The sequence below is a fragment of the Lissotriton helveticus genome, chromosome 3_1 (genome assembly GCF_964261635.1).
Source record: "Lissotriton helveticus chromosome 3_1, aLisHel1.1, whole genome shotgun sequence".
Taxonomy (NCBI): Eukaryota; Metazoa; Chordata; class Amphibia; order Caudata; family Salamandridae; genus Lissotriton; species Lissotriton helveticus.
This window is the reverse complement of record NC_136061.1, coordinates 673,760,319-673,772,584: the sequence shown is the minus strand read 5'-3', so window position 1 is coordinate 673,772,584 and position 12,266 is coordinate 673,760,319. Positions and strand designations below refer to the sequence as shown.

The 12,266-nt window shown below is 45.8% G+C and overlaps 1 protein-coding gene across 1 annotated transcript in view; it reads left to right on the top strand.

The window, feature by feature from the left end:
- The window catches only part of HMGCL (3-hydroxy-3-methylglutaryl-CoA lyase), a 218,970-nt gene that overhangs the window by 131,724 nt on the left and 74,980 nt on the right, over positions 1–12,266 (top strand). The window contains exon 2 of the mRNA XM_078680817.1: positions 400–483. Within this exon, the coding sequence (XP_078536943.1) occupies positions 400–483 (84 nt within the window). The remainder of the gene's footprint in view (positions 1–399; positions 484–12,266) is intronic.

Sequence of the window (12,266 nt, the reverse complement as noted above, 5' to 3'; positions counted from 1 at the left end):
GCTGGAGTAGGGTTTTAAATAAAAGTTATACTACTGTTAATATGGCATCAATCAAGGATGGAGGAAATAAACAATGTACTGATCCTGGCGATATGCCTTTTCATGCAATGCATTCTCCCACTGTGGCAGTAAAATACAAAGGTAAGGAATAGGCAGATTGGGGACCCAGGGTTACTGGAACCAGTGAAAAAAAAAACCAAAGCCTTGTTAACCAGTTCTTAAAGGCATTTTATATTTGAAGCAAGCATGCTTATTGTGCATAGATATCTTTTTAACTTCGAAGTGTATGTATACATAAAGTACGCAGGTACATGGCCTTGTGACATAACTGAAGTGATCTGTGTGCATTAGACTCCACATGCTCTACATTTCTGAAAGTCTATCCTATTTGGTTTACAGCTGAACACATCTGCGAGTGCGTCCTTCCCCAAAGAAGTCAAAATAGTCGAGGTGGGCCCCAGAGATGGGTTACAGAATGAGAAGGTAACATATACGTTTTTCTATATCTACTCAGATGGGATTGGATAGAAGCGACTTTGACATTGGGATTTCAGACTTGGGGGTGGAGTCTGATGTCTTTCCTAGCAGAGCTATTAGGGGAGCCTACACCTTACAAGAAAGTAATTCCTGTTTTATGTTTAGGTATGTAAAAAGGTCTGTGACAAGACTAGGTTGCTTAAGTATTTGGCAGTGGCAGCTGGTAGAGACTTCGGTTGGCGAGGCGGGGGCTTTAAAAAAAAATTGGGAAAAAATATTTACCTTGTCCGCTGTCTCTCCTTGTCATCTCTCCGCTTCTCTTCCTGACTCAGAGTCCGGAGGAAGCAGGAAGCACACAGGCTCCAGTAAGCCAGGTACAACGCTGCAATGCAGCGTTGTGACTAGTCTGAGTGCCGTGGTTCGGTGCTCAGATGGGGACAGGGGGCCTGTGCATGTTCTCCACCCAAGCTGTAATACAGCCTGGCGGAGAACATGAAGAGTGAGCAATGACTGTTTGGCAGGCCCAAGACGTCCAGCCAAACCGTCATGCGCACTTAAATGCATGAACCACTCTTCCTCCCTGTGCCACCAACTCCGCCTAACCCAGTCCCGCAGCAACAAAAAATAAAATGATAATAACGTTATTATCATTTTATTTTTCTCTTTTCCACTGCCCTGAGAGCAGTGGGGTGACACTCCTCCGCCTTAGCGGAGGAGCCGCCCCTTGTATTTAGACGCTTACTTGGTGGATTGGTAAACGGTTTGGCTGACTGAAACTTCACAAGCTATAAGACAATCTAAAAGCATTGGAGGTGCGTGCAGTTTTCTGAAACTAAGGAATGTTCACCAGTGCCCCTCTATCAAGAAGTGAACACCACTGCCGGGGTATTGAAGGATTTGCAGCACACCCTTTCCATTTATGGCATTGCCAAAGTATTAGGGATTGCAGAGCCATGTCCAGGTAGGAGGGTATGTAGTCTGTTTCTCTGAAATCAGGGTTGTTCAACAGTGCTTAGTTACTAACGGTTTACAGCTGTGCCAGATTCTTAGGTATCCATGGTAGGTTTTTGGGAATTATACAAAATGTAGCTGGTATTGGGAAGGTACAGCAAAGCACTCTGACTTTCTCAAAAGAATAAACCTAGGGCCTGATTTAGGTCTCAGCGAACGAGTTACTCTGTCACAACGATGACGGATATCCCATCTGCCGAAATATAAATCCAATAGGATATAATAGGATTTATATTTCGGCGGACGTGATGTCAGGCACCATTGTGACGGAGTAACCCGTCTGCCGAGATCTAAATCAGGCCCTTAGTCCCTGAAGATCAATTGGCTTCCACCAAGCCACAGGCACGGAATCCGCTCGGATATCTATCTTGGATCACCTGAAAATGACTGGGGACAGAAATGAAGTGGCTACAGCACTTTTGCTTGATCCGTCCACCTACTCTGACATGGACCACTAAATACCATACTCCAAAGAATAGTTGAACTTGGATCCTAAGCAGCATCGCAGGCTGCCTGGATCTCCTTCTGCCTCTAAGGCAAGTATAGTATAATCTCACAGCACCCATTCATGGCTGCTCCTTTTAGCAATTTCTTTGGTGTAATTCAAAGCTGTATCATTTCATCACTCCTAGTTAGTTTCTTCTGCACCCTAATTCGATATAACCCCACCCATCGAGGTCTCCGTTAGAAGTTAGAGGCCACCACCATCCTTGTTATCATCTCGACGAGACTACACAAATAGTTTTTATGTAGGGTCTACACTTCTAGTATGGAGGCTTTGTAAGGATCTAAATGTGACAGCAAGACAGCCCCTATACCTTCTTCCTTGGTAATGCATCTCAAAAGTGCATTATGTTCTGTACTAACTACCGACCGCCAGATGCTTTGACTTCAAGGCACTCTGCATTGGCAACTGATGTATCCTTGGCAATGACCCATGCATCATACACCTAAAGTTCCAAAGATGCTCACAAAGCAGAACCCTCTACCCTAAACTAGCACCATAGCTGATTAACCTCTGGCTCCCCTATCCCTCTTATAAGAAGCAACTCATTAGTGAAACCTCCTCCATAAAAACCCCAAAAATATGTTATTCCCTCCTGGCAAAGATAAGAAGAAAAACAAGTTCATTTGGAATTCAAGAAGGCGGAAAAGACCTTGCTCTTCCCAAACCGACAGTGCAGGATTAGGCTGCCCAAACATGAGATCCAATCGCCCACACAAAGAAAGTATAAATATCAGATAACTTCGTACCATAGCCACCAAAGAACCGGAAGCTATTCCAAGAGGGTTTTTAGGAACAACAACATGGTATTGTATTACTGTGACTGACACAAATGTCTTAAGATTGCGACTCTACCTGCATTAATTTACATTTGTGATCACACTTGGATTGTATTTCTTCACTTCCTTCCAGCCGGAGGACTGATCTCCTTCCTCTGTCCCCTGATTGAACTGTATGCCCCTGTCCCTGACCCTCAATTCTCCCTCTGCCATAACTTAGTAAACGACGATGAGCAGAGCTTGAAGCAATGGATGTGTCCATTCGCTTGATTCTGCTTCTGTTGTGTTTCCACTGTGCAACTCCTGCCATTTCCTGCAGCCAAGGGTACCATGATGGATAACAAATTAGTGGCAGTAACATTGAGTGCAGCACAGCTTTGCCTTGTGCAGGTAGTTTTCATTGCTAAATCATGCAATTGTATTTATTATGCCTGGATAAAATAGCCTATGAACACCACCTGAATTGGAGTATATTTGTGATCCTTCTAATATTGTATTTCTTTCCAGGCAATCCCTTGGTTCTATATTTCTTTATAACTGGGAACTGTTACTCCTTTCTCGCTTAAATGATTAGGCTGTATGTACCACCTTTCCACATGTACATATATATCACCCGGTCCAGCCTGGGAATCCTTCTTATGGGTGTTTTCCTGTGGTGTCTTCCCTGTTTGGGTGCCAGAACCCTTGCTCTATGGCCATCGTCAAATACTTCCCTACCCTAACTTCCCTCTCCTTCAGCCTATCTAATGCCAGAATAACTACATCCCACAACTTGTACCTCACGGTCACCTATGCTCCCGGGTACTCCAGTAATTCATTATTTGGGTTGCTCTTCTTAACTCCTTTGTTAACTCCATAGAGCACAATTTCTTGTGTTTCCCCCCTATGCACTCTGCAGAGCATCTACATGGTTCTATATGTTTTCTCTGTTTTCGCTCCAGGGTGGACTTATGTTATGTTGGATAGACTCTCTTCCTTTATCCCATGTACCTTTTAATTTAAATTGGGCGATTGGCTCATGAAGTTAAGCTTCTGCAGTTCCAGTGTCAATGACCCGCCTCAAAAAAATAACTACTTAGTAATTCCTTGAACCCACACTGTAGATACAAGTGGGCCCTCAGCTCACCTGTGAACACCTAATCCAGAATACAAGTCCTACAGGACCCACAAAGCACAGCACAGGTGGCAGCTGAGGTCGCTCCAGTCCAGATTGAAACTTCACACATAAATGAGCAGCTGAATCTTGATATTCTTAAAAAGCATCAGTCTAACAGAGTCTTCTACCTGTATGCCAGTGTGCAATGTCCGTTCTTATGCAAAATCTTGGAAAGATCCACCTTCTAACAAACCTTGTTTTTCCGGGTCACCAAACTGGATTCCACCTGGGGCTTGGCATGGAAACTATTAGGGACAATGTCACAAGTACAGTAAATTCAAATGGAGCTGTGGCAATAGTTTTGCTAGACATGGCGTCTGCCCTGGACACTGTTTATCACTCCACACTGATGCACTGGCTCGACAACAGGACACTGTTCTGCACCGACTTGCCTAATGTTGGCATAGTTAAAATTCGTAAAAAGAAAATTTGATGGACAGAATGCAGAACACTGCCATACATTCACCCCAGTACAGAGATCTGGGCCTAAATCCATCGTTTTTTTGCTCAACATGCCATTCCAGTTTGAACCCAGCAATATGCAAATCAGTCTTGACCCTTTGCCTCCTGGGAACAGTCGAGACCGAACTGCCAAGCCAGGTCCTCCCTGTACTGGAAACAAGCATCCTAGGGCCAGTTGACTCGGGGCGAGTGCTTGCAATGTTCAACACTCTGTCCATCATACCCTTTGGTTTTGCTAAGTTGGCGGGGTATTCCCAGACGTGGGTCCCTTGCTCACTTTGCCACTGGATTCAAGCTAGCCTGGCTGATGACGGCTGATTAGCCAGAAACCGGACCCAGGATGCTTGTTTCCGGTCCAGGGAAGACATGGCTTGGCAGTTCGGGATGGACTGTTCCCATGAAGCACAGGGTCAGACTGATTTGCATATGGCCATGTCTGAACTGGGGTGGCGGAGTGAGATAAAGAATGATGATATGATAGATTAAACCCAGATCAGTTGAATGGGGGTGAGGGCTTGCAATGTTCAACACTCCGTCCATCCTCCCCTTTGGTTTTGCTTTGTTCGCCCTGAGTTGGCTGGGTATGCCCAGACGTGGGTCCCTTGCTCACTTTGCCACTGGATTCAAGCTAGCCTGGCTGATGACGGCTGATTAGCCAGAAACCGGTCCCAGGATGCTTGTTTCCGGTCCAGGGTAGACATGGCTTGGCAGTTCGGGCTGGACTGTTTCCATGAGGCACAGGGTCAGACTGATTTGCATATGGCCATGTCTGAACTGGGGTGGCGGAGTGCGCTAAAGAATGATGATGGATTAAACCCAGATCAGTTGACTGGGTGTGAGTGATTGCAGTGTTCAACACTCCGCCCATCATCCCCTTTGGTTTTGCTTTGTTCGCCCTAAGTTGGCTGGGTATGCCCAGACGTGGGTCCCTTGCTCACTTTGCCACTGGATTCAAGCTAGCCTGGCTGATGATGGCTGATTAACCAGAAACCAGACCCAGGATGCGTGTTTCCGGTCCAGGGAAGACATGGCTTGGCAGTTCAGGATGGACTGTTCCCATGAAGCACAGGGTCAGACTAATTTGCATATGGCCATGTCTGAACTTGGGTGGCGGAGTGAGATAAAGAATGATGATATGATAGATTAAACCCAGATCAGTTGAATGGGGGTGAGGGCTTGCAATGTTCAACACTCCGTCCATCCTCCCCTTTCGTTTTGCTTTGTTCGCCCTGAGTTGGCTGGGTATGCCCAGACGTGGGTCCCTTCCTCACTTTGCCACTGGATTCAAGCTAGCCTGGCTGATGACGGCTGATTAACCAGAAACCGGTCCCAGGATGCTTGTTTCCGGTCCAGGGTAGACATGGCTTGGCAGTTCGGGCTGGACTGTTTCCATGAGGCACAGGGTCAGACTGATTTGCATATGGCCATGTCTGAACTGGGGTGGCGGAGTGCGCTAAAGAATGATGATGGATTAAACCCAGATCAGTTGACTGGGTGTGAGTGATTGCAGTGTTCAACACTCCGCCCATCATCCCCTTTGGTTTTGCTTTGTTCGCCCTAAGTTGGCTGGGTATGCCCAGACTTGGGTCCCTTGCTCACTTTGCCACTGGATTCAAGCTAGCCTGGCTGATGACGGCTGATTAACCAGAAACCAGACCCAGGATGCGTGTTTCCGGTCCAGGGAAGACATGGCTTGGCAGTTCAGGATGGACTGTTCCCATGAAGCACAGGGTCAGACTGATTTGCATATGGTCATGTCTGAACTTGGGTGGCGGAGTGAGCTAAAGAATGATGATGGATTAAACCCAGATCAGTTGACTGGGGTGAGTGCTTGCAATGTTCAACACTCCGTCCATCATCCCCTTTGGTTTTGTATAGTTAAAATTCGTCCCTGCCTGTGGCTGGATATTCTACCCAACATGGACAGTTTATCATACTACAGGGATTTGTGTTTCACCGGTGACACCTGGGTGAAAGCAGGGGACATAAAGACATCCCCACTGACGAGTCATCTCATCTGCTGCACCCGCGATGTAACCGATGTTTCCCAACTGACACTCCTACCCTGTGCATTAGCAGGAAAGGATTTGCTGCAGAACAGGGCCCCTTTGTTTCAGTTCAAAAGAAAAACTTTGCAACTTCCCACTTTTTTAAATGTTTTTTAAACAACAAAAAATGCCCCCAGCTTTGATAGCAGTCATGATTTTAGTTTGCACTCACCCAGCTCCTGTCTGAAGGTGTCACATTTTCCAAGCTCTGAATTCAAATGTGTGCTTGAATGTGGTATTGTGTATAGAAAAATCCTTTCCACTCCTTCCCACCTGTACAGAGTCTGCTCAGGTGCGGTCTAAACACATCCATTATTTACCGTCTCATTGTGTTGCCAGGTGTAATTATTTATTGAGTTTTCATGCAAACAGCAGTATTTGAAAGGGAGTATAAGTCCTTTACAAAGAACCTGTTACCACCTGTTCTTGATCGTTCATGTAAGACTCTTACTCCACCTTCAAAAACTGGGTGAGCTGGTACAGGTTTAATAAGCAGTACGCCAGGTCTCCAGCAAAATCCGGCTGATTCTGTGCTGTTCGAAAGAGTAAAAATTGGATCCGACAGACTCTTTGTTCTCTGTTCGGTGGCAGGTCGAAAGTAAATCTCCTTTTCTGAAGTTTTGCAGGCAGCAAATTGAAAACAAATATAAAACACTGTGCGATGTCGAAAAACAGTTAAAATTAAATTGTTTTGTATAATACATGGGAGCCTGCAATCCCTTTATAAAAGCTTGTCTCTAGTTTCCTTATTGTGACGTTTCTTATTGCTTGTAGTAAAGATATGACATAGCTGGTCAACTGTAATAAGCTATTATAGTTGAATTATGTCATCATTGTGTCTGATGCCAAGCCAACAATATCCTTATAATGTATGACAGAGGTTATTTTATCCCATATATAAAGCCTAAACATAAAATTAAGAAAAAAGAAGTATGATACTTATCCTCCAAATATAGTCCTCCTATTGTAAACCCAAGTGGGACACATGGAAATAGATCTTAGGGAAAAGTATAGGTTTGCAATATAAGGTATTGATTAGGACATCAACGTTAAGTATAGTCCAGCAATGGCTGCACACCGAACCAGTGCTCTTTGGGAAAGCTTCTACATTCATACGTAGGGTCTCATTTAGAGGTGTGCAGTAATGGTACATCTGGCTAAAATCTTGGGATGTCCCGCCCACCCATCTCGCTTCCACAGCTCTTTTAGATGTGGAGAAAACCTGTTTCTTTCCCAATGGTTGAGCACTGTTGAGAAAATTGTGCCCCAGCATCATCCAAGTGTGTTCCTGTGTTCCTGTGTTCCTGTGTACAAACCTTTCAAAACTGATTTTCTTTTTTTTTTCCATTTTTAATCTCCTTGGGATTGCTAACGCAGAATATACAGGTACCTTCCAAGAAAATCGTTCAACATCCACCAAAACGAACCCCACATTTGATGGTTTGGTCTTGGAAAAGAAAAAATGCCACCAGGTGTACCAACCAGCTACGGCATGGTGGGCAGTGCAGCAGAGGACAGTTTCCCCAAATGTGCTCTGGGTGTGTCAGAAGCAGCACGTCCTGACAATTTCCCATACACTGCAAAGAGAACTCAAGTTTTGGCAGGCTGGTGAGGCTGGGAAACCAGAGACAGTGGCAACCACTGCACCACCACCGAGGCTGCCTGTCCAATAAACCCTCAATGAGATCCTTAGGCTCTCAAACACCCAGACAGACCAAGTTCCAGGACATCTGTTTTTTTCCAGCTGTTTAATAAGCAGTACCTGGCGTACTGCTTATTAAACCTGTACCAGCTCAGCCAGTTTTTGAAGGTGGAGTAAGAGTCTTACATAAACAATTTGAATTTGAATTGGATTTCTAAAGCGCGTCCCAGCGCGGGGACTCGTCGTGTTAGATCTAGGGCAAGGTGGTTCAGGGGAACAGCCAGGTTTTCAATAGCTTACGGAAGACCAACAGATTGGTTTCCCTCCGGATGTCGAGGGGTAGGGCATTCCATAGTTTAGGGGCGTTGTATGAGAAGAGACGCCCCCTGACCGCGCTCTTTTAATTCTGGGGACGCTAGCCAGGGAGAGGATGTTAGATCTCAGCTGCCTGTTGACTTTATGTGGTTTGAGAAGGGGTCTCAGAATAGGGGGGCCCTTGCCATGAAGGATTTTGTGAGTAATGCATAGGGTTTTAAAGGTGATTCTTTCATGAATTGGTAGCCAGTGTAACGAGATGAGGGCGGGTTTTGCGGAGTATATGAGTTTAGTGCCCGTCAGCAGCCTTGCTGCTGCGTTTTGGACATGTTGAAGTTTATTAATGACCAGTTTTGGGCGCCCAGGTATAGGGCGTTTCCATTGTCCAACCTTCATATGATGAGGCCCTGAATGAAAAGTTTCCTAGACTGATGGGTATAAGGGGAGTATTTTGCGTGCGATGCGTAAAAGGCCAAAGCATGTTCCAGCAGTTTTTCTAGCTTGTGTCTTGAAATTGAGGTCCTGGTCGAGCCAGATACCTAGGCTCTTTATTTCTTTTTTTGGAAACGGGGGTGTTCCCATGCAGGGTGGCCACAGAAGCTACGTGGTGAGTTTGGATGCATTACCAAGTAGTAGAATCTCTGATTTCTCCCCATTAAGTTTGAGGAGAGACTCACTCATCCATTTTGAGATGTTCGTAAGGCACGTGGCTAGGTTTTCCTGACATTGAGCTGACTGGTTTAAAGAGACGACAAGTTGAGTGTCGTCGGCATACATAACTACCTTCATGCCAAAAGGTGTCACGATTTCCTCCAGAGGTGACATGTACACATCAAAGAGTGTGGGGCTCAGGGAGGAGCCCTGAGGAACCCCACACTGCAGGGGCAATGTTCTAGAACGGACGTGTCCATCAGTGACCTCAAAGGTTCTATGCTCCAAAAAAGATTTGAGCCAGGCCAGAGCAAGGCCAGTGACTCCAGCCCTACTCAGCCGGTGGATAAGAATGGCATGGTCCACCGTGTCGAAAGCGGCGCTAAGGTCCAGGAGGATCACTGCCACTGATCCCCCTGCGTTCAAGATGGATCTCGCTTCTTCGACCACTGCTATGAGGACGGTGTCCGTTCCCTGCCCTGGTCTGAATCCAGTCTGGGAAAGACGCTGAAGGCCAATTGGATTTGAGGAAGGTGGAGAGCTGTTGATTAACAGATTTCTCCGCCATCTTGCTGATTCCGGGTAAAAGGGAGATTGGTCGGTAACTGGCCAGGTCTGAGGGGTCAAGGTGAGTTTTTTTAGTAATGCTCTAACAGTGGCCTTTTTCCAATTGGGGGGGACAATGCCTTCACCAAGGGATGAGTTTATTAGATTGATGAAGAGGGGAATCACAGTGGGGGTTACCAGTTTAGGTTTATTAATGGGTGCTGGGTCAGTCGGTGATCCACTCTTGATGAAATTGAAAATTGTGAGAAAAGTCTCCTTGGTTAGCTGGGAAAAGGAATCAAGGCAAGGAGTGTCTGGTGCGGGGGCGGGTGAAGGGAGATCAGGGAAGTGATTACCGGTAGGTAGTGTTTTTAGGATGGTAAGGATCTTCGTGGAGAAGAACTCGGCCAACTGATTGCATCTTAGGCCAGAGGGGTCGGTAATCAGTTGTGGATCTGGGACTTTCATCAGCGATCTGATGATACGGTACGTTTCCCTTGAGGAATTGGCAGCAGCTTGAATTTTTCCTTCTAAGAAGGCGGCTTGGGTATTTTTTAGGCTGGCTTTATAGAACCTCAGGGTTGATTTATAATCTCTTTTGCTCTTGGTAGATCAGTACTTCCTCCATAGACGTTTCAGTTTTGTACATTGTTTTCTTAGGCCATGCAACTCTGGTGTGAACCAGGGGGATTTGAATGCTCCACTTTTATTGGGAAGAGATTTTTTTGGCAGGACTAGGTCTAGGGATTTTTCGATCCAGGTGGTAAGTTGCTGGTCAGCTAGGACAGGATCCGAGTCTAGGGCTGGTATGGTGGCTTCAAGATTCTGTGTCCAGTCTTCTAGATTTAGTTTCGACCATGGGCGGGATGGGGGTGTAGGGGGGTCTATCTGGGGTTTCAGTGTGAATTTGATACTTAAAAGGGATTAGATAGTGGTCTGACCAGGGGATAGGCAGGGGCTCATCTGAGTCTAATTCAGGGATGTTCGAAAAGACGGGGTCCAAGAGATGGCCTTTAACGTGAGTGGACCGGTATTTTTCAGTTGAAGGTTATAGGAAGCAAGGTCTAGCATTAAATCTCCAGCCACTTTGTCTGTTAGGTCGTCGAAATGGATGTTTAGATCTCCCAGTATGGTAAAGTTGGGGGACACACAGGCACAGGAGGTGGTGGCTTCCAGCAGAGAGCTGCAAAACTGTCCTTGTGCTCCTGGAGGGTGGTAGACAAGGATGCCCGAAAAAGATTTTAACGGGGAAAGCTGGATGGAGAAGTATACATTTTCACAGTCCTGGACAGGGCTTTCTAAAAAACGGCAGGACAGGTGATCTTTATTAGATAATCGCAATGCCCCCTCCTATTCCAGAGAGTCTGTCATGTCGTTGGATTAGGTAGCCTGGCGGGCGGGAGTGCTTAAACTAAGTCTGGTTCTGATGCTGAGGACAGCCAAGTTTCAGTCAAAAATAGGGCCTCTAGCTCAGAGTCTTGAAGAAGCAAATTTATTTCAATACTGTGCTTGGATAGGGACCTGCAGTTGAGCAGAGCCATCTTAACCCAGTATTTCTTCGGTGTGGTAACTGGTGTTAGGGAATAAGCACAGTAAGAGCAGTTTATTTGCCGCTCTTCTAGAGAGATCGAGTGCAAACATGGTGCGGGAGTCATTTGTCTGAGCTGAAGGAGGGTTTCTCGTGCATAAATGAAAGGGGCTATAGGGGATGGTATATAGGATCTGGGCCCCTGGCCCGGTCTGGCTCGGACGGGCGCAGACGGGCTTGCCTTTGGCGCGCCTTTGGCGCGCCATCGGCGCGCCCGCTGCGCGTCCTTGGGAGTGTGGCCATTTATGCAGGTGAATTTGGCGGGAGGGGCGAGCAACTAGTCAGCCGACCCACTCCTCAGCCAAGATGGCGACCGCCCAACTGACAACTATTTCAAAGAACAGTGGTCCCTAGTAGTTCAGGGATCTGGATAGTGATAGACATACACTCAATAGTAAGTATGACCTTTGTCCAGCCGGACAGGTTTTTATTTTAAGTAAGTTTAGGAGAAATAACACAAGGATTTTTTACACAGTGGGTACAACCAGTAACCCACAAAAGACAAGACAAAACAAACGAATTTTGGCTAAAGCGAACGAGGCGGTCTGTGTACTTGTAATTCAGTGAACAGACGTAAATACATTTTACTATTTAAACGAGACAAGGGAACCCAGGGCGCAATATGCTAAGGACCTTGGGTAGGTACTTAATTTTTGAAGACTGTGGTCCTTAGACAAGAAGAAGATTTTTAAGGAAATGAATATAGACCAAATGGAACTATATTTTTTTTAAGAAATGTCCAGCCGGACAATTTATTATCTTGATGAAAATAATCAAAAAGCAATAAAACACAGAGTGTGATAAAAGTGGGACACCAGCCGATGTCCGACTAACACACTAAGGAGACACAAACAGAAGGGAAAAGTAGTAGGCAATATCAGGTCATCTGAATATCATAAATCATGAAACAGATAATCCACAATATACACATATGCATGAAAGATTTGTGTCAGCTATGCATTTAGTGCATTTAGGTCGACGACGTTTCGAACCATACAAAATATCTGTTCATCCTCAGGACAGAGAATAGTTGCCTAAAGAGTTAACAGTTTTACCCACAATGGGTGGGTCCAAGGCTATTATTGA